The following is a 26,502-nucleotide window of genomic DNA, read 5'->3' as shown; positions in this document are numbered from 1 at the left end:
CTAAAGGATTTCTAAATAATTTTGATATTTCTACTGAGATGCACACGACTTTCAAAGATTCTGTTTGGCATGCAATAATAATGTAAAAAGATACGTTTCATGTTGCAAAAGGAAGCAGAGAAATCAAACTGTTAGCTGAAGAGTTATTGCATAATGCTTATGCAATAAAGCCTTGGAAGAAATAAAGAAAAATGAACCTGTATGCACTCAGACAATTTTATCACATTGGAATTGTTGTGGGGGTTCGTTCAGCTCTATTGCTTATAATTGAGAAATACAAATGTTGTTTATTTCAGATGTACAACTTGATGTTTTGATATACATATAGATTGTGAAATGATCATTGGGGGAAAATGGATTAAGGTGGGACCTCTCTTGGTTATTACTTACAACAACATGGAAATCTCCAATTGTATAAATAAAATTAACAATAAGAAAAAGCAAATATATATATACTCAGACATTCCCACTATATTCTTGTTACCAGGAAGGGAGCTGAGAAACATAATGCAGCTTGGGCATTGGATTGCTAAGGTCTTTCATGAAGTAATCACATTTTAATGAAGTAAGCACACTCAAATTAAGTTCCTCCTCTGACTTTCTGATATGAGTAAATTAAATAACTACTACCTGAAGATTTTTCCGTCTGAAGCCCACACTCCAGTGGTTGAGTGCAGGCGCTTTGAAGCCAGCACAGCTTGAGTTAGAATGTGGACCCCAGTAACTATGGGTTCTATGACCTCATGTAGGTCCTTACCCTGACCTTCCTCTGAACCCCACACCTACTGACCACACTTCCATGACATTGCCTCAGCGACCGGGGCTCAGCTCAAGCACCACACTCAGGACCTTGTTTCCAATTCCCTGTCCTCCTTCTTCCTATTCCCCCAGTAGGGCTATGATTTATTTATTGTATCCCCAGCACCTGGCACAGCAAGTAGAACATAGAAAACTGTCCAAAAAATGGTTGAGTTAAAGAACTCAGTGAATGAATATCACCTCTCACTCCTTTCTGTTTCTCAAATCATTGGAGAATAGGAGTAAGAAAACAATGGATTTGTTATTATTTTCTGTTAACATGACTCCCTAAAAATGACAGAAACCTATGAAGCTGCTTCAGACTACGCATATACATTCAAAAAGGTTGGCATGAACGGAAAAACATTATTCAATACATGAACTTGGTTTTTATTTGTTTTCTTGTTCTGCTATTTACAGCATTTGGGAGTTTTTCTTTTTTGCCCTTCATTTCTGCAGGTAGATCCTAGATCTTAAAATTTTTGAAATTAGACAAATGTTCATGTCACAGTACAAATGTCAGTTCAAAAATCAGACATGCAAAGGTCCTCAGGTGGGGCTGTGCCCAGGCCTTCATAAGAAGATGAGAGGAAGCAAGGAGGAGCCAGGTAATGATTGAAGTCAGAGAGATAATGAGGCCATGGGACCAGGTCTTTAGGACCTTTTAGACATTGTGAGGATTATGACTTTCACTCTAAATAACATGAGATGCATCTGAAGGGCTTTGAAGAGCAGAATAGTGATGCATGTTTTAACAGAATTGCAGGGGCTCCTGTTACAAATAGAATGAAGAGAGGTGAGGACAAAAACAGGGAGACCAATTAAGAGGCTACAACAATAGTCCCATGAAAGAAATAATGAAGATATAACTTAGGGTAGTAACAGTGGAGGTGGTGAGAATGGTGAAAAACTCTGAAAGTCGAGCAAGTAGGAGTTGCTGATGGATCCAGCGTGGATTTCCTGGTGACATGTGTGTCCTGTGAGAACTCCATCACCCACTTTCTTCATCTGCCCATTGAGAGCTCCTTCACTCTCGTCTACATAATCCTTTCAGGTCCAATGGCTCCTTCCAATACTTGTGTGTCACACTTCAGGAATTACCCTACGTGGGTGAAACTGCTAAGGAAGTTGTGCAGAATCCCTAAGAATAGGCATTTATGTCCCAATAGAAAATCTACTAAGAGGTAAGGTAGAATTCTGGTAAGCTGACCTAACAGGATTCTTGCTGAAGGCAGGCCACGGTGATCAAATATCACTTGGGGGATGGAGAATGGTGAGGAACCTGATAAGATACTGAGGGTGATCAACATGGAGGTTGGGGGATTTTGGCTAAACTGAATTAGCAGAATTCTTGCTAAAATTGGATAATGCAGAGACAAGCATGGAGGTCTCAAAGTGGAGGCCTAGTTGAAAAGTTCAGGGGAGTCTGAGTAGAGTTTGGTCAAGGGGAGAATCTTTGTCACTGCTAAAAACTTTTAGATCCTACACAAAAAGTGTGTTCCTAAGGACATGTGCCTGAGTCACATCTTGATTACTCCCACTGAAACCACCTCTCCATCAGTAGAATTTTTCCACAGCCACATCCAATTATATGCCCTCTGATAATTCTCACACTAGTTCTGGGATTGACAAATTGGTACATATGATGGAACACTGTGAATCAGTGTGGAAGAGCCAAGGAAATATTATTCCCTGAGTCTGCCTTTTTCCACGTAAAGATAGACAGGAAGCCACTGAAATCACTGGCCTTCAGAGGGGTATTTAACAAAATTTCCTGAAGCTGAATGACTCCCAAGGTTCGTGTGAACATTATTCAAGATGTTTGAGAAGGAGGTTGGAAATTTTAGGTAAGACACATAACTCTACATGAGTGTGAATGACTATGGTGTCTGGGTGTCGATGAATAAGTGTGAGAAGAGAAGAGTGAGAAAAACTGAAATCTAGATGGAATTGTAAGATTCATAAATACACTTTGACTAAAAATAATGAAATATATACACAAGATGCTGCATTCCAGGGTGAACTGTCAGTGGCAGACAGCACAGCTAAGAAATATGAACAAAGAAGATATTGTGAAAGGAGAGTCATAGAAATGAGTTTAGTTTGGAAGTAGGCAGAGGAAGCTCTTTTTTTCCAGGATCCTTTGAATTGCACAAACAAGAGATTTTTCTCAGAAAAAAACAATGAGATTTTCTCATCCTATAGATGGATCTCTTGAAACTGAAATCTACAGAGGTTTTTCTTATGCTAAATTCAAAACTAGAAAGAAAATAAAATATTTCAAAAAAGTTGAAAGAATAATACAGTGAACACCTACATACCCTCCCTTAGATTTATCAAAAAATAAAAATTTTGTAACAACGATTTTCTTTTGCTTGTCTTTCCGTGCCTACAGATTTGGATCCTTTCTTTCCAGCCAAACTTCCCACTCATCAGCAACTGTTATATATTCAACTGGTCCCCTAAAGCCAGATCTCCCATTCTCTCCACTCCCATGTGCCCCAAACAGAAATGTCACCTCCTCCATGCAGCTTCCTCTGAGCCTCTTGGAGAGAAATCACCCTTTTCTCACACACACCTCATCTGTCTTTAGACGGTCCCCATCAATGTCATATTATTAAATTTCAGTTCTTTCTCCACTGGTTTTGGATTATATTCATTTCTCTCAAATAACCTAGAACTCTGCCAACTTTCTATCAATATTTGTTAAATAAATGGAGTAAAAATAGCAGAAACATGGAGCAGAAGGCAGAGGATGTTGTCTGAATTACCAAAAGTATCTTGTGAACGTAGGACCTATTCCTCTCTGACAAACAGTACTGACTCGGGGTCTGAGGTACTGTACCTTCTACCCTTCTGTGTAGACCACAGTCTACTATTTACAATTCCATAGTCCCTGTGGAAGGATATCATAAGTAGGTAAGACCTCCTCAATATCTTTAGTAACTATATTGAGTTGGTGTTTTCTGGTGATTATTTCCCCACTTTAACTAGTCAGAATTGATAGCTCAGCTACTATTTGGTTCAACACACTCCATTTCCTGATGAGCCTCCCATGTTAAGGTTACCCAACATAGTACTAATCATAAGAGATAACCAGTCATGTATGTTGAGACTCTATGTATGTTAATTCACCTAATCCTGATAACTTCCCTGTGAGGTGGGTATTACTATAATCCCCATTCCACAGATGAAGTGGAGACTCCATGAGGTCTCTCACTTACCCAAGTCACACAGGGACAAAGCCAGGACTTGAGCCCAGATGGCTCTCACTGCAGAGACCAGCACTTGACTTCTCTGGTCTGCTAAGATGTTGTCAGATAAGAAACCAAACCAAGCAAGTGCTCTCCTTACTACCAAACGCTGTCACCACCCTCTGGGCCACTCTCATTGACAGTAAAAGAAAAGTACCTCCTATTTTCCCCAAAAAAAGTATGTTCTGATGAAGCTGTTTTAGAATACAGATTCTGGAAAACATACAACTCTTCTAAAAGATTGTCAGTACATTTAAGAAGCTGTGTGCCTGAGACAGTTACTAACCCAGCGTTTTACTTTAAGGTAACACACGTATGAGCATACTTATTATTGCTTAGGCAATGCTCTAAGTATTGATGTTTTTGCATATATTAATTCATTTAATCCTCACAAAAATCACATGAGGGAGATGCTAATGTTTCCAGATACTGATGCAGAGCCTGAGGCCAAAGGGGTAAACGAACTTCTCCTGTAGCGTAAGCAGTAAGTACCCAGCTGGGATTGCAACAGGCTGTGCTATGCCAGAGGCCCCCAGGTATCTGCCTGCATGCTCTGATAACTCTTGGTAGCTTTTTTAGTTTTCCATATTAAGTAGACTTTCGACAAAATTGTATACAGAAGAAAGACAACTTGAATGGAAAGTGAGCTAGGTGAAAAGAAATATCTTCATTTGAACTGGAAAACACCCCAAAAAAGTGAGAGAAGTGACTTTCACCTTTCTTTTCTTTCTGATCATGGTAAGGAAAAGGAGATAAACTGCAAAGAAAGAAATTAAGTCCATTTCAAGGATTCGCAAAATAAAAAAAGGAAGGAATTCAAGAGCAAAATGATTATATTGTAAGCACATGCCTAACATTTTAAGAAAGTGACAAATTGTTTTCAAAAGTGGTTGCATCATAACATGGATGGACCTTGAGAGAATTATGTTAAGTGAAATAAGCCAGCGAGAGAAAGATAATCTGTGTATGACTCCACTCATATGAGGAATTTAAAACTATGGACCAAGAACAGTTTAGTGGATACCAGGGGAAAGGTGGGGTGGGGGGTGGGCACAAAGGGTGAAGTGGTGCACCTACAACATGACTGACAAACATTAATGTACAATTGAAATTTCACAAGATTGTAACCTATCAATGACTCAATAAAAAATAATAATAATAATAAAAAGTGGTTGCATCATTGCACATTCCCACCAGAGTTACAGTTCCTCTACACTTTTGTCAACTCTGATATGTCAATCTTCTTTTTTTATTGCAGTAACACTGGATCATAACATTATATAGCTTTCAGACGTACATCGTAACATATTTCGAAGACTGTGTAGATTACATCATGTTCACCACCCAAAAACTAATCATAATCCATCACCACACATGTGAGCCTAAATCATCCCTTTTACCCTCCCCTCTCCCCTCTTCCTCTGTGGTAACCACCAATCCAATCTCTGTTGCTATGTGTTTGTTTGTCGTTGTTTTTATCTTCTACTTATGAGTGAGATCATACAGTATCTGACTTTCTCCCTCTGACTTATTCCACTCAGCATAATAACCTCAAGCTTCATCCATGTTGTCACAAATGGCTGGATTGCATCATTTCTTATGGCTGAGTAGTATTCCATTATGAATATATACCACATCTTCTTTATCCATTCTTCCCTTGATGGGCACCTAGGTTGCTTGCAAGTCTTGGCTATTGTGAATAATGCTGCAATGAACACAGGGGTGCATGTATCTTTATGCATTTGTGTTTTCAAGATCTTTGGATAAATACCCAGCAGTGGGATAGCTGGATCATACGGTAGATCTATTCTTAATTTTCTGAGGATGCTCCATGTTGCTTTCCATAGTGGCTGCACCAGTTTGCACTCCCACCAGCAGTGTACGAGGGTTCCCTTCTCTCCACATCCTCTCCAACACTTGTTTCCTGTCTTGTTAATTATAGCCATTCTGATGGGAGAGAGGTGATATCTCATTGTAATTTGAATTTGCATTTCCCTGATAGCTAATGATGTTGAACATCCTTTCACGCACCTGTTGGCCATCTGTATGTCTTCTTTGGAGAAATCTCTGTTCAGATCTTTTGCCCATTTTTAAATTGGGTTGTTGATTTTATGTTGTTGAGATGTATGAGTTCTTTGTATATTTTGGATATTAACCCCTTCTCTCTTATTTTAGCCATTTTAATAAATGTGCACTGTTACCTCACTATAGCTTTCATTTACATTTCCCCACTGATAAATGACATTGAGCATCTTTTCATATGCTTAATTGCTAAACCTATATCTTCTCGTTGAAGTATCTGTTCAAACCATTTGTCCCTTTTTTTTTAATTGGGTGGTTGGTTTTCTTATTGAATTTTAAGAGTTACAGCCATTCCATTCCTAGGTACTTACCTAAGAGAAATGGAAACATGTATCTACATGAAGACCTCTACAAGAATATTCATAGCAGCTTTATGTGTAATAGCCAAAAACTAGAAACAACCCAAATGTTCATCAACAAGTGAATTGATAAACAAAATGTGGCACATCCGTACAATAAAAGGGAACAAAATATTGGTACACACAAAACGTGGATGTATTTTGTAAGTGAAACAAGCCAGACAAAAAGAGAACGTACACCTTTTAGGATTCCATTTATAGAAAATTTTAGAGAATGCAAACTAATGGATAGTGACAGAATGCAGATCAGTGCTTGCCTGAAGAAAGGGGGCAGAGGGGACATATTAGAGTCACAAGGACACTTTTGGAGTGATACATATATTAATTAACTTATATCTTATTATATCTTAATATATATTAAGACATATTAATTAACTATCTTAAACATATTGATGATTGCATGGGTATATGCGTACGTCAGAACTTATCAAAGTGTACACGTCAAACACATGAGTCTATCGTATGTCAATGAAAGCGCAATAAAAAAAATAGCTTTTAGGAAAGAAATTTGACCAGTGAACAGAAGAGAAGCTCTGAGTTACCACTTTTCTTTCATAGCTGAGGAGTTATTCAACATCCAGGGGTTTTGGTACCTAAAGTATATTAAAGAAAGAAACAAATAAATCCCCTTAAGGAAAAATAGAACGATAAAGAAGAATTTTACAGCTTTAAAATTATCTGATTTTTCATAGCATTAAATCTGTGACCTAAAAAAGGGAGGAGTGCTTCTGTGAAATTCAGTCCAAAGACAATCATTTTGCAGATAGGAGTTCTTAAAGCATTTAAATGGAGCACCCAGTCTGGAAAAAACCCCACATTTGTGTAAAACCTCAAAGGACCCCAGTTGTACCAAATAGGCATTGTCTTATTTACACACCAAACTGCATCCATTTTTGTATCCCTTGTGCCAAAATATTCCCTTTCTGATTATTTACTATTCACCTTTTTATCTTGGATACTTACAACTTCTATTCTGAGAACATTACTTTTATGCATTTTCTAAAATACATATAATTTACAGAAGAAAACAATAATTAACTGCATGCTTACGGAATAAGATGGCATGTAGGATGTGTTAACAATAACCTTGGAAAGAGTCTTCATGTGGTGATAATGCCTCACTAGTCTTCCGACCTAATACCCAACTGTAAACCTGAATCTATTAAGGGGGAGTAAACCCTTTCTGAAATAACACTTTTAATTTTTTCCAAGCTACACAAAGAAGAAGAAACATGATTCAATGGAGTTGGGAAATGGCACCAGGGTAAAAGAATTTATATTTCTAGGACTTACTCAGTCCCAAGATCTCAGTTTGGTCTTATTTCTTTTTCTGTGTTTTGTGTACATGACAACTCTGCTGGGAAACCTCCTCATCATGGTCACTGTGACCTGTGAGCCTTGCCTTCACACCCCCATGTACTTCCTGCTCCGCAATCTAGCCATCCTTGACGTCTGCTTCTCCTCCATCACCGCTCCAAAGGTCCTGGCAGACCTTCTGTCAAAGATAAAGACCATATCCTATACTAGCTGCATGACACAAACGTTCTTCTTCCATCTCCTCGGTGGAGCAGATATTTTCTCTCTCTCTGTGATGGCATTTGATCGCTACATAGCCATCTCCAAGCCCCTGCATTATGTCACCATCATGAGTAGGGGGCGATGCACTGCCCTCATTTTGGCTTCCTGGGTGGGGGGCTTTGTCCACTCCATCATGCAAATTTCCCTGTTGCTGCCCCTCCCCTTCTGTGGACCCAATGTTCTTGACACATTCTACTGTGATGTCCCCCAGGTCCTCAAACTCGCCTGTACAGACACCTCTGCACTTGAGCTCCTGATGATTTCCAACAATGGCTTAGTGAGTACCCTGTGGTTTATCTTCCTGCTTGTGTCCTACACAGTCATCCTAATGATGCTGAGGTCTCAGGCAGGGGAGGGCAGGAGGAAAGCCATCTCCACCTGCACCTCACACATCACGGTGGTGACTCTGCACTTTGTGCCCTGCATCTATGTCTATGCCCGGCCCTTCACTGCCCTCCCCACAGATAAAGCCATCTCTGTCACCTTCACTGTCATCTCCCCTCTGATGAACCCCTTGATCTACACTCTGAGGAACCAAGAAATGAAGTCAGCCATGAAGAGACTGAAGAGAAGACTCATGCCTTCTGTGGTGGAATAGAATAAGAGTTTCCAACCTCTTCATCACCAAGGACTCCTTTCATCATTTTTCCCACAGAGTCCTATTTATATACTCAAATATATTATCAATAAACCAACTACACGTACTAGGTAACAATTTATTTTTCTAGTAAATTAATAGGTTGCTGGTAACCCTAGCTTCTGGTAAGCATAAAGTAACTAGTGCTACAGGATTGAGCTGATTGATGTATTTCCATTCAAAGAACAAAGTAACAATGTGTCAGGACAACTATATCGCAGGTGAAGAGATTGATTAAATCCAACTCCTTTTCCAGAGGTAAGTACACAGAAGCCTAGAGTTAGAGTGATTTGCTCAAGAACTCATATCCACTTAATCACAGAGATAAGTCTTCAGATACCCAATTGATTGCTCTTAAACCATTTGGATGTAATGTATTACATTACTGGACCTGTCTATGCCAAACTGTAATCCTGTTCTAGAAAGATTTCATGATCACTGCAAATGCAGCACCCGTATATGGGGACAAATGGCCCATCACAGATTAAGACTTTTTTTTGCTTAGTTGAACACCACATGGGCTTGTGACCTCTTGAGAACCTCAAAGGCACACAATTGTTGTCCTCCTGGATTCCTGTAAGGAACGAAGAAGCTTTGAAAGACTTCCCATAATGGCCTACAGGGATTTATCTTATGCAGAACTGCACGTGCCAGATTCACATTCTTGTGATAAGTTTAGACAAAGGCAGAACCTCAGAAATCCTACACAACAAGCAAGCAATTCTCATTATTCAAGAACTGATCTTCTAGTCCAGCCTTACCAGGGCCAATCTCAGACTGGGTTCTCCATTGAGAATTTACACTCTTTTCACTTCCCACTTCCTGAGAGAGAGAGAGGAAGGGTTAAAGAAGATAAAACTCTAAACAATCCAGTCTTCAATTTGTTGGTGTTTGTGAAGAAGTAAAAGGTAGTGTTTTTGTCTGGGAAAGCATGGTAAAAGTAAACCATTATAGCTGAATGCTCTAACCTCAGAGTCATACGGCCTTGGGTCCAAATCCTATCTCTGCCATCCCTCAACTGTGTGATCTTGAGCAAATTATTTCATGTCTTCACAGGTCATATGTCACTTATAAAAAGGTACTTATAATATCCATCTCATGGAGTTGTTGTCAGGGTTAAAATGAGATGGTATATGTGAAACATACAATGCCTGGCAGATAGTAAATTCTCAGTGAAAGGCAAATATCATTATTAATACCCTCCAAATTGCTCTACATTATGCACATTCTGACCTGAACCCTAACCCCAACCCCCAATGATCTGTTACACTCTCCTACTACAGGGCCACTACTCCTCATTATTGGAAAAAACTGATGGGGTAGCAAAACATAGGAATATACATTGAATTCAAAGCATTTTTCATCCAGCTTTCTTGGACCAGCGCCATGGCCAAGTGGTTAAGTTCGTGTGCTCTGCTTCAGCAGCCCAGGGATTAACTGGTTCAGATTCTGGATGCAGACGTGGCATCACTCGTCAGGCCACGGTGAGGCGGAGTCCCACATTTCACAACCAGAGGCACTCACAACTAGAACCTACAACTGTGTACTGGGGGGCTTTGGGGAGAAGAACAAAAAAAAAAGATGGCAACAGTTTTAGCTCAGGTGTCAATCTAGGAAAAAAACAAATTTCTAGCTTTCTGTCATTAAAACATGACTACAGCTTTGCTGGTTATTTTTATAGCTTAAAAAGTCATCCTGAAGCTGTTGACATAATGCATTGGATAGTTTCATATTAAAAGAAAGTAATGGATCAAATATAAACCCTTGGCTTTTCTGGCAGGGATAAGGGATCAGAACAAGAAGTCAGATCACCCAGGACAGAGAAGAGCCCAAGTAGAGTTAGCCAAAGGATACTGAGCGTTGAGGACAAACTTTACTTATGTCCCACTTTGGATCTGGAATGGCACCATAAGCATTGATTAACTAACTGGTTCATTGCCATTTCTTGTCACCTGGTCTATAAATTCTAAATGTTTACCATATTGACCTACTTCCCCTAACATGAAAATTCTAAGAATAATTCACATTTGTCAAGTCACCGTTCATATGGTCCTGCTACCTTTGCTCAGGTAGCACTGGTCACGAGTCTCTAAGCTTTTCTATGTGAAATTGCCTATGAAAAATGCATGCCACAAACCACCTTACAGTCTATTTCATGCCAATTTGTCCTTTTCTGTCCTTCCTATCTCTTGTGAATCACTCAAATCAGAGTTTTATCACTATGTCAGAATTGGATGGCACCAAAGATCTATGGGGACTGAATCACTGATTGCATCTCAGAGGCATAATCCCAGGAGACCAAGGACCAAAGAACTCCTGCCACATCACTGTCCCTGAGACTTTCTCAAGCCATGTTTAAACACACAACACAATCTGATTCAATATTTCAGGAGAAGGAGAAAGAATTACATCTGATTACATAAACATTATCATTACTCTGGATGACATAAAATCTAAAGCTGGGTTGCATTTGTTCCAATTAAATCAGCTTTTATTATTTTTAAGCTCTGTTCCTAATAGCCATGGAAAGGTTGACTGGCTCTGGACACACACACATAGCTTTCAAACTACCCTTTCTTACATTGTTCCCTGAATCGAATATTTCAATGACCAACATCTCTGGGTACCCGTGAACCCAATAACATAAAATTATTCTGAAGTAATTAACCTGATGAATATCAACAGCTGTCACTGTGCTACCTTCCTAGATTCTAAGGGAGCTGTGGATCTTAGAGATGTAGATTAAGATAATTGTATAGCCTCAATGAATATATTGCATTCAACAGAAATTGGACATATAAATCTACACCATTCAGTCTCTAACAGCGGCCCTGACAGTAGCCACAAAGATTTGATTTTTCCCTCACTACCCTTTTATTTAAGCTTTATTTCCCAGCCCCCTAAGCAAAGCAATTTTGGTTAGAAGGAAGACAGCACAGTCCTTGGTGTGGTTTAACACACTTTCTTTAACACACATCTGCCACATTCATTTGGTCAACCAAGTCACTGAGGCTGGCCAGGCTGCAGGGGATGAGACCCCACCTGTCAGTGGGAGGAGCAGCAGAGAAGCTGCAGCCCACGTGAAGTTTTGTCGTACGCCATAGTTCATCAAGTCTAAGATGCCATCATTTGTAAGACACATCCTGACTTCAAAGACACCAAAATGTCACAAAGGAGTCACGACAGAATGGATGAAACGTAGTGCGTGCATGCTGAGTTGTGGTGTAAAATGGGTGGGCTGCAGTTAATGTTCAAAACTTGGGTAAATTACATTCCAAAGTGAGGACCAAGAAGCAATTTTTCCCGACATCTAAAGACTGAGGGTTTAAAACACAGAGGGTCTCCCTAAAATAACTATTAAAATATTATTATAGAAAATGTCACACAAATGCAAAAAGAGAATACTATGATAAACCCTCATGAATCCATCACCCACCTTCAACAACTATCAACCCACACGGTCAATTTGGTTTGACCCATATCCTGACCTACCCCTCCGCCAAGATTATTGTCAAGCAAATCCCAGACACGGTCATTTCATCTGTAAATACTGGGCACACAACACGTGCCCTCGGTTGTAATCATAGTAACCCACTTGGCCCAGCAATGAATAACACCTCCAGCCTTCCTCACGGCAACAGTGAACACGGATTCAGCTCTGCTGGGAGCTGGGGAGGAGAAAGGGAGGTGCGGGAAAGCTGAAATTCTCATCCCCCAGAAGGAGATGCCAAGAGGCAAAGTCCACACTGGAGGAATCGAGAGGCCACATTAAGCACGTGTTATGTAGGAGCCCGGGCGTCACGGCTCCCTCTCTCGGCTCACCATGTTCCCACTGGGGGGTGGGTCCCTTGGGGTAGAGCCAGGTCTATCCATCCGGGTATCTCCCGGGCAGGGCAGCTCTTCTCCAGAATGTCGAAAGGTGGAATGGGGTGAACAGGGGCCCCACAAGCATGTGTCTGTGTGCAAATCGCAGGATCCTGTGAACGTGAGTTTATTTGGGAAAGGGGTCTTTGTAGGTGTAACTAAGTGAAGCGTCTTGAGGTGAGACCATCCCAGATGACCTAGGTGGGCCAGTGACAAGTGTCCTCGTAAGAGACAGAAGATAAGACACAGGGTGGGGCCACGTGAAGACAGAGGCAGAGACGGGAGACCCGGCTCACAGCCCAGGAGGCCAACAAGCACTGAAAGCGGGAAGAGGCGAAGGATGGATCCTCCACGCCAGCCCTGCTCCTCCCTGCACTGGGTGTGCCCTCGGCGTGTGCCAGGTGGAGGGGGCGCACGCAGTGCTGGCCTCAAACAACAGGACTCCAAAAGGTGCCCCACTGAGTCAAGGACACGCGGTTGCAAAACCACTGGCTACTACTCCTCACCGAGGAGTTAAGCTAAGGAAATGTCAGAAACAGAAGCCTCTGAGCTATTTGGGAATGCACTCGATGACATGTCGGTGGTTAGGACAGCAGCCACAGCACCCGAACGCCCACCTCGCTATCCACCTGCCGGAGATACACGGGAGACACGCTCCTCCCCAGACCCTGGGGAGCCCATCCCCATGAGCACAGGACTTAGTCAGCAAAAGAGCAAAGAAAACCCCAAACCCACAATTACCTTAAAGTGCATGATGTGAGACTTGAAAAGAGAAACTTAAGGGCAGCAATTATGAGGCTAAAGGAGGCTCGACAGAGTTCTAGCGGTGGGAAGGGTCCAGAGAGTCTTCAGTGTGGCCACACCTGGCTTGCGAATGGCTCCCATCCCCGCCGACTGCGGGCGAGCCCTGGGACACTGCGTGTGGGGCGAGCAGACCCGGGAGGCGTGGCTGAGAGTGTGCCTAGCACAGCAGAGTGCGCGTAGCACAGCAGAGCTACTGCAACACCGGCCTGTGCTCTCTGCGTCGTTCTGAGCTGACCTTTTGTTAAAGGCGTAAACGGAACCACCGAATGAAGTTTTAATCAAACACCTGCAACTTAAAGAGTCAATGATGACCTGGTCTGCTTCCAGAAGCTTCAGGCTACCCAAGGCTTGCCCGGCTTTGGTCAGGCAAACGGACTGGTGGGTGAAAAAGCAGGGAAACGCTATGTGCTTTTGAGTCTCACACTTAAGTGAACCCAAGAACGAGGAAATGCCAAGAAAAGGCTGCCCCCAACAAAACTGGAAAACCAGCCAGCACAGGCTCTCAAGAGAACACCAAACCACCGGATCGCTGTGCCCTGACGGACACCAGCTGGAATGTATTCACCCGAATAAAGAAAACACGTCACTCAGGAGAGGCGGCCGTCAGCCCTGGAAGGACAGCAGAACAGGAAAAGGAAAACCGAGGCGACAGTCAGCAGCGCCCACCCAACACAGCGCGAGGCATGGGGTCGGCCTGGGCATCGTGCACCCCCAGACCTGATGACAATACTGCGGTGGGGGGAGGGCGGGCGACAGCACCTAGGGGCTGAGGCATCGGGTGCCCTGGGTCTGGCGCTGCCAGCCACGAGCGCCGCGCCTTGCCGCCCTGCAGCCGGGCGCGTCCTGCCTGCCTGCCTGCCTGGGCCCGTCGGCGCGTCCCTCCCCTCTCGCGCCGGACTGCTTCATGACTCAGGACTCCGTCTGAGCGCTCCGAGACCAGGCTCCCTGGGAACCGGAAGGACACAGCCCAGGGCGGGAGCAGCAGGAGAGCAGGGCCCCAGTGCGCGCATGGACTGACGCGCCTCCGCGCCTCCCTGTGGCCTGCGGTGCCTCTGAGCGCCAGGCTGCCCGGGCCTGGTCCCCCAGGTCTCAGCGAGAGAGGGTCTGGGCCTCGGGGGCCGAGGCGGGAAGCCCCTGGGCTTCCTGGCGGGGACGCCCCCATCCTGTGCTTCCACCCCCAGCTTTTTCATTCTGTCAACTGATTTCTACCCAAGAAAGTCCACTCGACCACGCTGCCGCCACTGAATCAGCCTGGAGCCGGAGATGAGCCAGCTGCGGCCGATTTGTCACAGAATGACAGCTTATTCTCAGTATCCTTTATTGGCAGTGGAAAACGCCTCAGTACTTTATTGAAAGAAAGCAATAAATAATACTGTGATAAAAATAGTTCAAAAGGAGACTGTACAGACTTTGTTACATAATCAGGAGGTTCACAAAAGATTAACAGAAAACAGAATGTAACAACGAATGAATCGTACAAGGAAGTTAAAAGCAGAAACCGAATGTAAAACGTCCACCGACAAAATGAGCTGTATAATAAATAATGCACCGTGGTGGGAACACATTTCCTGCTGGCTCTTTAATGTGCCATTTAAAAAGGAAAAGTTACATCTGCTACTTAGTCCAAAACGGCTATATCGTCAAAAGCTAAAAATGTACCAATAGGTCCCTCCTTTCAACATGTTTACAAACAAATGTAAAAAGATGATTTACATAAGAAAAAATAAGGCCTTTAGTAGAGTCGCACTGCGTGGTTTCCTGGTTTCAGGGAGCCCGCGCCTTCCTCTTCCGGCACGGGCGTCCCTGTGGAGCGCGGTGCTTCCTGCTTGGTCCTCAAAGAGCAGCGGGGCGGGGGCCCGAGTCCGCCCGTCAGGGCAGAGCCCAGAGAGCCCCCCAGCCCTTCCTGCGGCCGAGAGAAGTGCTCCCGGCTGGGGCTCGTGCCGGGCGCTGAGGACAAGCCGTGCGGGTCTCCAGGGACGAGCTCTGCAAGCTACTGAGAGCCACCAGAGATGCTCACAGTTCTGACGGCCCCTTCAGCCCAAATTTTATCAGAAGCTCATATTTAACACCAGGTACTTTCAGTCTGTTCACGCTGCAGAATAAAGCATTTCTTGCTAGAAAAAGTAGAGTAAGGTCAGTCATTAAAACGCAATTGCTTGAAATTAAGTCTGCTTGTTTCAAAATGATTGTTGTAGAGCTGGTTACATTTGTCAGGATAACGCGCACCATGTCATGATGATCTTACAAATGCAAATGCAGTAAAATCCTCTTCTCTCTCGCCGATTATTATTAAAAAATTAATGATAATTACAATAAATGCATAATTTACAAAAGCCCAGTATCTTTTCATAGGATTTATACATACAAGCATTACAGTACATTCGTTTGAAAGACTAAAATTAGAAGAACAGAATCGATTTGAAAGGATATTTATAGCCTGGATATACATGAAAAAGTAACTAACTATATAAATGAAGTCATGTTTACATAAATATAAGAAACATTAAATTCTAAAATATTTTCTCTATGGTATTCGTGAATTTTTCACTAATTAAAAACTCTGTAATAAAATATCTTAGGGTCCATGTAACAAGTATCAACAGATTGCAGATCCACTGAATTCTGAAAGGCCGTCTTCGCCGGGTCCCGAGCGCTGCACGGTCATCTGTAGAAGTAGTGTGGGTAAACTGGAAAGGAAGCACAAACAGGACAATCAGCCTCAGGACGGGCCGCCCGGCGCACACCTGCGTCCTGAGGCCCAGCCCTGCCTCCCTGCCCCTTGCGCTGTAGCTGCTTGAGAACTGAGATGAAACGTCAAGGAGTACGCGTATCAATGAGAAAATTCCTTGCTGACTTCCTTTTGGCGTATGTCTAAAAGTTACCAATTAAAAAGATTAGGAAACCAATCAAACCTTCTGGCGGAGACGTGAAAAGTGGAGAGCGGAACACAGCCCCCGGCCCTGGCGCCACGAGCAGGGGCTGGGCTCCCAGCCCCACGTCACCCCTTCAGCGCGAGCGGGCTGCTCGTAACTGCACCCCTGCGATGGCAACGCAGCTGTGTGTTTAAAACCACCCGCCAGGCCCTCAGGGTCGCACGACAGCGTGGCCCCAGGAAACCTGGCCGTGCGGGGTGCGGCTCATTCAAGACCGTGTATTTCTAAGAAAGCCAGTGGGCGCCGCTGACCTGGGAGCGACACCAGCGCGGATGCCAGGGTCAAGGCGGAGAGCCGCCGTGCCGGGCGCTCTCAACCACGGGTGGTCGCCAGCCAAGAGCTGAGCCGGTGAGCTCCTGCCACGCGCTGCTCTCCTGCCTCCCCACCCCCAAAAGACATTAGCAGATACTGAAAAGAGTCCAGCACTTTCAGTTTTAAGGAAAAAATGCAAATACACTTTTTTCCTTAACAAATGAGGATACACGAACCCCTCTGTGACCAACTGTGAGCATACAGAACACCAGAACCACGTAACGGGTGCAGCCGGGCTTGCGTGCGTGTTCCTAAAGGCCTGCAGGAACGGAAACGGGCTCTCCGGGCCAGGCAGCGCCCCCGTGCGGTCACCCGGCCGCCTCTGCGGCCTCCGGGCACGCGGAGCCCTCTACTCACCACGGGGCTTCAGCAGGAGTAAGTCCTGACCGTGGCGGCGTCCAGCCTCTGCGCTCCCGACACGCTGCCTGCTCCGACACCGGGGAGGAAGCGTGCAAACACAGCGTGCGGTTAGTCTTCAGACGTCACACGGGGCACACGTACACACACATCTGCACACCTACAACACCTACTGAGGGCTCCCAGGGAAACTGCTAGATGGGAGCGGACGAGCCAGGGAAAGAGAACCTAAGCGTCGCCAGGAGGGGGTTCTCTTCAGCCCCCAGCAGCCCTGGGAGCCACTGGCAGCTAATCTCACGACAGCAAGGACGCCTCAGATGATACACACTTCGTGATGTCCTCTGTCTAAGTGACAACTACTTCACCTGGTAACTTTGTTTCTCCTGAAACTCTCTAGATTTGCAGAGCAACTAGACTTTTCTTCGGGGCCTAAACGTGATATCCCCAAGGCCGGTGTGAGGTAGATAACCCGGGGCAGCGCTAGACACCACGGGGTGCAGGTGACCGGAGTCAAACGCAGGCCTGGCCTGACGGGAGACGTGCCCTCGGGCCACCTGCCCTCCGCGCCTGTCTGAGGGAGCATCCAGGGCACTCCTCCCCAGGGCCGGGCTGCAGGGGGTCGGTAGAGGACAATGACTCATCTAAGAACACTAAAACCCAGTCTCAGTTTCTGCCGGAAGTGATGTGTACCACTGAGGCCTTGTTCCTGTCGAGAAACACACGGCACGGCCCAAGAGGTGAGCCCCGCCTCTCCCTTGCAACCTGGACAGAAAATGTGCAAACACCTGGAGCAGATATTCCCGACTGCCAGTTACACAGTTTGTGTTCCCACGGGGCCAGCAGGAACACGTTTTATCAAGAATGTGCCGTGGTTCCAGAAGAGATGGCACGACAGCTGGCACTGTCGGTGAGCATGGGTCATCTTTCCAAACCCTGACCCTGAGGTCCCAGGAGGCCAGCTGCAGCTTCCCCGATGCCCCTTATTTAAGAAGGCATTGAGCAGTCCACTCTCCCGGGGTTGGGCCTCAGTTTTCCTACAAGGGTCAACAGCCGTCTTCCATGTAATATATTCCCTACACCTCTCTCTAGGCTTATTTTTAATTTATCTGAACTCTAATCTCAATGTCGCCGTCAATACTGAACACGGGAAGTGTGACTGAGTCTGAGGAAACTGGGCACGAAGCTGTGAAGAAAATCAGAAGGCGCTCCGTCAGCCTATTCAATAAGTGGAGGGCCGAGTTACCGTTAGAGTTATACAAATTACCTCATGCTCCTTAGAATAAGAATGCTACTAAAGACACTGCTACTCTTGCCCCATTAACCAGATCACTGAGCTCTGCAGAGAGATGCAGGCTTCCAGCAGCAGTGCTGCCCTGGGGGCCATCTCACCAAGCGTCCGGCTGAGCGAAGGCTTTACACACACGCGCTTTTCTCTCATTTTGATATAAGCAAGTGAGAGCCAAACTCACAAACCTACATACGGGAAGGGCTAAGAACAGGGAAACTTGTAAAAGCCAACTCAGGACAATTTTTAAAAGCGCTTCCTTTCCCATAGCCGATCCATGGGCCACAGAGAGGAGAACGAAGTCCTTCGTAACGGGAGTGTGGCTACAATGGCCCCAGCGGCCAGCACCACACGGGACCAGGACCCGCAGACGCCTCCTACGAGCCTGAGGAGGAGCAGCCGTTTCACTGCCACAGCCGCTGAAGAGGACACGGCTGTACGACGACGGCCCTACAGACGGGGAGACTGAGGCACAGTGCTCGAGGCTGTGCCCCTCCTCAGTGGCAGAGCCAGGGTCCACCAAGGCCATCTGCCCTTGATCCTGTCATCGTGGGGGCCGCGGTCAGAGCTGAGAGGTCTGTCAGTAAAGCGCGACCAACTTGTCATCAGCCGTGTCCTCCAAGCGGAGCGGCGGTCAAAGGGAAAACCGCAAGCTCCATCTGGAACCCTGACTGCAAGGCTCGTGCGCTCCCACGGCCCACCGCGCTCCAGTGACGACCTGCCCAGGCTCACCTTCTTCCTCCTCTCCGTCCTTATGGTGCACAGTGACAGGGACCAACGCCAGCAGGGGTGGAGAGAGGAAAGGGAAGGCTCACAGAGGGGGAAACTGTGTTCTCTAAGATGGACTCAGTCACCTCTCCAGGTGGAGAGACGTCCCGGGAGCACCCGGCGTGGCCCGAGAGCTGCTGCACCACCTTGCGGCGGAGCCTTCCAGGGCTGCCTGCCACACACACAGGCTACAGGACGTCCACTCAGCACGCCGAGAACACACGCGACGCTCAGCTTTATTAGTTGGAAGGATATGCTAAGATTCAACCAGACAAGACTCTAAAAAACCTACATTATTGTTAAACTGTTATGCACAGATGTTAGGATTCATTTTAAAACACTTAACCTGGGCATGCACCAGTACTCAATGCCTTGTAACACAATCAAGAGGCCATTCTGGATCACGGTTAACATTCCAGCCACAAAGCTGCTCATGCCACCCACAGCGGCTGGCCGCCCCTGCACACCTACCGTCCAGCTGCGTCTTCTTCGGCTGCATGGAGGGTGAGGACAGAGAGGACGTGACCCGGAAGTTGGCGGGGAGAGTCTCTGCGGACCCAGCAGCTAAGCCACGAACATCCTTTGGTCTAAATTTTTTTCTCCAAGAAGGTGCTCTCCTAAAGCTTTTATCATGGTCCTGGGAAATTAAAGGACAGAAAACAAGACTGATTTTAAAATAAAGGACAAAAATAGACAGTCAAGTTACCAGCCTTGAACCTGACTGCTGAACTCGTCACTGCAAGTTTGTTCACACCTATTTAACCCGTTCCTGATAACCACAGGATCTACTGTCCCCACCGGGAACTTCTGAGAGTGACGGGCCCAGTAACACTATGTGGGGCCCTCACTGGGCATTGATGAGGACGGCCCTGGGCAGGCCAGGTGCATGTGCCTCCTGTTCATCACCCTGTTTCCTTTCTTATCTTGGAGAAATCATCTTCTTGCCGTATAAGATAATACATTTCTATTTGTCTTAAAATAGTTTCCAAGCTGTAAGCAGTTCTGCCTTAGAGCCGGGGAAGAGCCAGCAAGCACTCCTTTAGCTGTCCTCCTAGTCACCAGGCAAACTCACGTTTTCTTAAGGGGCAACGAAGGAAAGAATAAAAACAGTGTGGGAACAAACGAGTCACGACTGTGTGAGGGGAAATTAACATGTTGCGTTTCTCTAATCTCCTTCTAACAGGTTTCTCCAAAGCACAGGGACTCTGGATTGGGGTCAGACATCCAGCGGTCCCCAAACATAGCCCATGGACGCCATGCCTCGGCTGCCACCAATGTTGATGGGAACAACATTTTTGAGGGCTATCAAAACTTAAATAGCAAATATTTTAAAAACAGAAAACCTCAGACTGAAAATACGAGTTTCTTACTATCTCATTTAACACATTTTTGAGAGCAAAGCTTAGCTCAGGAGGTAAAATCATCTCCACACTTAGAAGAGAGACTGCCGACGGGGCTCACGTGCATATGAACAAATAATTCACACTGAATGCAAATTTAAATAAAATTCATTAGGCTGAAAACTCACTTCATCAAAACTTCTGTCCGTCCCCATGACCAAAAGGTTGTTAAATTCTCGTTCCAAGACAGCGCGAGCCTGAAATCATAACAAAACAACAATACCGCAAAGCTTCATCAATCTAATCTGAAGGACGTTAGCATATCACAACTGTTTTTCAAATCAAGACTTTTAAAAAGCTCAGGCTATAAACACCTTGAGCCATGACAGCATTTAATTTAATTGAATTAATTAATTTATTTGAGGAAGATTAGCACTGAGCTAACACCAGCTGCCAATCCTCCTCTTTTTTGCTGAGGAAGACTGGCCCTGAGCTAGAATCCATGCCCATCGTCCTCTATTTTATATGTGGGACGCTGCCACAGCATGGCTTGCCAAGTGCTTCCACGTCTGCACCCGGGCTCCGAACCGGCGAACCCCGGGCTGCCGAGAAGCAGAACGTGCGCACTTAACCACTGCAACACCGGGCTGGCCCCCACAACCACATTTTAAATTAGGGGATTCCTGCGGAGCCCATGGATGGGCTTTCAGGGAAAGGGACCCATGACCGCTGGCAGACTATCTACGAAAGTGTGCTCTGTGGGTTGGTGCTGGTGGGGGGATGGGGGGTATTGGCAAAAGACATACAATCTTCTGTAGAAGAAGAATAAATTTCCTGATTCTCAGGTGAGCCCGTGTGTCAAAAAGAATCACACAGGGCAATAGAAACAAAATTAACAGAATCTCCATCGGTGTACCTATGAGCATTTCTCTTTCCACGTAAGAACTAAATACACGTCGTCACTCCTACGAGCATATGGACTTGAACGAAGTTTCCCCTTTTTTTTTAATCGCAAGACTCTCATGCTGACAACAGAAAATGGAAGGACAGGCAAAACTAATGAAGAATTAAGCATTGCTGGTTTGGAACCAGTATTTTGTGGATTAGGGATAGTTGTCTGAGGTACTGTGAAGTTTTGTGTCCACTCAGTTAACCAGCTAGACGTCTCCATCAGGAGACCTGACTGAACGCTGAGTGAGAGCCGGGCCGGCTCTGCAGCATACCTGTGTGTTCTGCTTAGGGATCCGTAACAAGAGCGCCAGTGCACTGAAATCGAAGGTTTCATCTAAGGCCACAAGTGCACCATGAACGCCACTCTCCACCAGATTGTTTGCATATTCTTTAAGACCAATTGAGACGATCCAGCGAATCACTCGATCGTTGCTCCACACAAGCACGTCTACAGGTGAACAGAAACAATTAGAACGGCGTCTGCACAAAGCTGTCTTCATCATGCACACCTGTAACAGCACACAGAAGGTGGGCAGGCAACCGCTGCTGCATTTAGAGGTCACGCCTCGGCCCTCCTCCATCGAAGGGAAACTGTCCCACTAGAACTCATGCTGCCAAAGAACCCAAGAGCAATGAAGTTCTTACGGACATTGATTTTCTAGAGAACAGAAAATGAGGAGGATCCAGGGTCAGAAACCAGAAGGACAGAGAAGAAGCTGAATGCCCACCAGGCACGAGCGCGCTTCCTCTACAGCCTTCAGAGTTTCTGAAACACTTTCTTTTCGTCAGAGAAGGAGTTGGCGCCCTGCTCGATTCAACACAAATCTCTCATTTGTAATCTTGAAGCTTGTTTCCTTGAAGCCTTTTTTGTTGTCTCATTTTAAAAAGAGAGAAACTTAAAGATGCTCTCCAGCATATCAGAGACTGGGGGGAAGATCTTACACCACACGAAGTGATCCATTATTAAATTCGCTCTAGTAGAGATCTAAAAATAGCCACTCCATGAAAATATCTCCGGATGCTCACCAATCACTTCCAAAGACAACTTTTGTCAACTATAAAAAGATTTAAAACAGATACAGAAAACAGACAAAACTGATTTACCCATTTTATTTCCAATGCCCTTTTATACTATACACACACAAACACTATATATATAGTATAAAATATATGCACTACATATATAGTATAAAGTGTGTATATATATATAGTATAAAAGCTGGCTTACGGTTTTTCTTGTGATTCACGTTAGCTCAATCATGACCAGACTATCCTTTAAACGGGCTGTGTCCTCAACCAGTTTTGTCTTCAGTTTCTTTCTTTGTAAAACCTGGGGAAGAAGACAGCACTCACACGCACGGGGTTGTGGGAAGGATTAAACAATTAACCTCTGAAAGTGCTTCGAGTTCTTAAGTCTTACCTATTATTATGACTGTTGTTAGTGATTTCTTTATTCTGAAAATTCTGGGAGATTTTACTTTGAGCTTAATCGTTAACGTCTTACTTAAAAGCAGACTATTGTAGTCGATGCTTTCGAGGCATGCCGGGTGAGAGGTTCCCATTGCATCTCCCCACCTGCGCTCTCACTGAGCCGCCTCTGCCATCGTCCCCTGCTAAGGAGCTCCTCCTCCACCTCCAAGGCCCAGCTGAACCAGCGCCTCTGTGCTGCCCCCTGAGCCCTGGAGGCAGAGCCACAGGGCTCCATCTGTGCTCCTGAAGCCCTCTGATAAGTGGCTAGAGCAGAATCGCCACACTGGAGTCCAGTGAGCCGATAGCAGAGTCCTGCCCGTCTGTGCCCTGCTGTTACCCAGCAGTGTGGCACGGGGTGGCATTTCTGAGTGAAGGAGTACACACGTCAGAACAAGTCACAGGAGGAGTGTTCCCCTTGAGACGGTTCGCGCAGACTGACGTAAGCACAAGAAAGCAGGCACAGGTGCTGTGCCTCAGAGGAGGACCGTGCTTCCTCCCAGAGCTGCAGGGCGTGGTGGCGCACCCTGGTGGTAAGTCACGAGCTGCCCCACAGCACAGCCACACACAGACAGGTGCTGTGGTGCTGCGGCCAGGGAGCGAACCTGGGCTGCTGAGTGCTGGGGGCCAGACTTGAACTACCAGGCCATGAGAGGAGGGTCTTCAAAGCACTCATCTCCAACCCTCCCTCCTCTGTAAGGATGCCAGACTAGTTTTCTCCACTTAACAAATTTCCTAATATTTTTAAAAATGGGAAATCACTAACCCACAGCCAGCATCATACTCAACGGGGAAAAACTGAGCGCCATCCCCCTGAGAACAGGAACAAGACAAGGGAGCCCACTCCCACCACTCTTACTGAACATAGTACTGCAGGTTTGGGCCAGAGCAATTAGGCAAGAAAAAGAAAGAAAAGGAATCCAAATTGGCAGTGAAGAAGTGTAACTCTCACTGTTTGCAGACGACATGATTTTATATAGAGAAAACCCTAAAGAAGCCATGGCGGGGCCGGCTCGGTGGCTGAGTGGCTAAGTTCGCGCGCTCCGCTGAGGCAGCCCAGGGTTCGGATCCTGGGCACGGACATGGCACCGCTCATCAGGCCACGTTGAGACGGCGTCCCACATCCCACAACTAGAAAGACATGCAACTAAGATATGCAACTATGTACCAGGGGGGTTTGGGAAATAAAGCAGGGAAAAAAAAAAAAAAAAGATTGGCAACAGTTGTTAGCCTAGGTGCCAATCTTTAAAAAAAAAAAAAAGAAGCCATGGGAAAACAATTAGAAATAAACATCTACAGCAAAGTTGCAGGATACAAAGTCTACTTACAAAAATCAGTTGCATTTCTCTACTCTAATAACAAACTAACAGAACGAGAACTCAAGAATAGAATACCATTTACAATCGCAACAAAGAGAATAAAATATCTAGAAATAGGGGTGACGTCAGCAACATGGCAGCGTGAGCTCACCCAGGACTCTCTCCCCTCCAAATTACAACTAAAAAGAGCAACTGCTTTCCAACCAAAAAAAAAAAAATCCCAATAACAGAAATCCTCACAGACCCACAGCAGCCAAATGACGGAAGGCGGAGAGGCTGGAGCCGCCCTCGGAGGAGCTGGAACGGGGTCTTCGCTCCCTCCCCTAGAGACTGGGATCGCTGCCGTGGGTGTGAGAAGGAGCAGGGGAGGGGCCGTGCATTGGGAGATCGTGCAGGACTCCCACCGCTGGAGCAGCGGAAACCCTCTAACAGGGGACAGCTTTCGCGTGGGGGAACCCCAGCAAGCCAGGGCCCTGGGAGACCAGAGAGCGAGAGCTGTGCCAATCCAGGTCGGCATGAGAGAAAGTGTCCCTCCTCCCTCAACCCATGCTGGGCGCCACCATCGTGGCTGAAGGCGCAGGGCTCAGAACCAAGGCTCTCGACCCCCATCTAGTGGCGACAGGCTGTACCTGCAACCAAATAACAGCATCATGCGCAAAAACCTCTCCTCTACCATCCAGCAATTTATAAAAGTTCCAGTCCAAAAGGAAAACAATAAAAACACAGAATTATGTCCTGAGGGCTTGGAAATGGGTAAAGTAAGTGAAGAGCAGTTCAAAATAGCTATCCTCAAAATACTCAATGAGGTAAAGGGAAATATAGAGAAACAAGTCAACAAGTTCTGGAGTTACTTCACAAAAGAGATTGAAATTATAAAGAAGAATCAATTAGAAACACTAGAGACGAAAAACACAATGGACCAGATAAAACAGAATACAGATTCCCTGAATGCCCGTGTAGACACCATAGAGGAGTAAACTAGCATAATCAAGGACAGGCTGAATGGCTCCAGACAGAGGAAGAAAGACAACTAAGAATTAAAAAAACTGAAGAAAAGCTCAGAGAAATAGCTGACTCAATGAGAAAATGCAACTTAAGAATCATCGGAATTCCTGAGGGCGTGGAAAAGGAAAATGGAGCAGAAAGTGTGCTCAACGAAATCAGAGAAGAGAACTTCCCAAATCTAGGGATTGAGAGAGAAATGTGTGTGGAGGAAGTTTTCAGATCTCCTACATTTGTCAATGTAAAAAGACCTACTGCAAGGTACATAGTAGTAAAAATGGCAAAAATGAAGGACAGAGAAAGAATACTCAGGGCAGCAAGGCAGAAGAAAAGAACCTACAAAGGAACCCCTATCAGACCTTCAGCGGATTTCTCGACAGAAACCTTACAAGCTAGGAGAGACTGGAGTGACATATTCAAAACTTTAAAGGATAAAAATCTTCAGCCAAGAATACTCTATCCAGGAAAAATATCCTTCAGATAGGAGGGAGAAATTAAATCTTTTCCAGACAAACAAAAGCTAAGGGACTTCGTAGTCACAGGACCTTCACTACAAGAAATCCTCAAGAAGGCTCTCATACCTGAAAAAAGAAAAAAAGGGAGTAAGGGGTCACAAAACACAGAGTAGGGAGACAAATAGACAGAAGCTAAATAGGATAGCAAATATTCAACTATAGCATTAGGATAAAGGGAAGGAAATCACCAAAGCAAAGATAATCTTATCACTCTAACCACAAACTCACAACACAAGTTGGAATAAGAGATGAAAATAATAATTTCGGAGGGGAGGAGGAAAGGGACTGAAACAATCTAGGCTAAGGAAGTAAGAGACCACCAGAAAATGGACTATGTTATACACGAGATTCTGAATACAAACTTCAGGGTAGCCACTAAACTGAAAAACAGAACAGAAACATAAAACATAAATAAGGAAAAATCTAAGAAACCCAGCCTAAGAAACTGCAGAAGTCAATGGGTAGGCTAAAACACACAGGACAAGAAACAAAGGAAACACAGGAAAACCGGAAAACGAGCAACAGAATGACAGCATTCAGCCCTCATGCATCAATACTCACCCTCAACGTAAACGGATTGAACTCGCCAATAAAAAGACACAGAGTGGCAAAATAGATTAAAGAACGAGATCCAACAATTTGTTGCCTCCAGGAAACACACCTCAGCTCCAAGGACAAACACAGGCTCAGAGTGAAGGGGTGGAAGACAACACTCCAAGCCAATAGCAAACAAAAGAAAGCAGGGGTCGCAATGCTTATATCAGACAAAACAGACTTCAAGATAAGGCAGGTAAAGAGAGACATAGAGGGCCAATATATAATGATCAGAGGGACACTTCATCAAGAAGAAATAACGCTTATAAATATCTATGCCCCC

At 45.2% G+C, this 26,502-nt stretch overlaps 2 protein-coding genes across 11 annotated transcripts in view; one reads left to right on the top strand and one right to left on the bottom strand.

Annotated features, from left to right (window-relative positions):
- Positions 1 to 7,733: 7,733 nt before the first annotated feature.
- On the top strand, positions 7,734 to 8,669 carry LOC138916665 (olfactory receptor 4D11-like). Its single transcript, XM_070229743.1, has one exon. The coding sequence runs from the start codon at positions 7,734 to 7,736 to the stop codon at positions 8,667 to 8,669; it is 936 nt and encodes a 311-aa protein (XP_070085844.1).
- A 6,020-nt stretch (positions 8,670 to 14,689) lies between these two features.
- The window catches only part of LOC138916664 (liprin-alpha-1-like), an 85,477-nt gene continuing 73,664 nt past the window's right edge, over positions 14,690 to 26,502 (bottom strand). For 7 of the 10 annotated variants that reach the window (XM_070229732.1, XM_070229735.1, XM_070229737.1 and 4 more), the window contains 4 exons: positions 21,595 to 21,770; positions 20,560 to 20,628; positions 19,503 to 19,668; positions 14,690 to 17,046 (listed from right to left, as the gene is read on the bottom strand). In XM_070229732.1, coding sequence (XP_070085833.1) covers positions 16,988 to 17,046; positions 19,503 to 19,668; positions 20,560 to 20,628; positions 21,595 to 21,770 — 470 coding nt within the window. In that variant the 3' untranslated portion in view covers positions 14,690 to 16,987. The remainder of the gene's footprint in view (positions 17,047 to 19,502; positions 19,669 to 20,559; positions 20,629 to 21,594; positions 21,771 to 26,502) is intronic. The other 3 variants (XM_070229738.1, XM_070229740.1, XM_070229741.1) reach the window with 2 other exon arrangements.

The sequence above is a fragment of the Equus caballus genome, chromosome 12, assembly GCF_041296265.1.
Source record: "Equus caballus isolate H_3958 breed thoroughbred chromosome 12, TB-T2T, whole genome shotgun sequence".
NCBI classification, from domain to species: domain Eukaryota; kingdom Metazoa; phylum Chordata; class Mammalia; order Perissodactyla; family Equidae; genus Equus; species Equus caballus.
The sequence above is the reverse complement of the archived record's forward strand: the minus strand, read 5'-3'. Positions and strand labels throughout refer to the sequence as shown.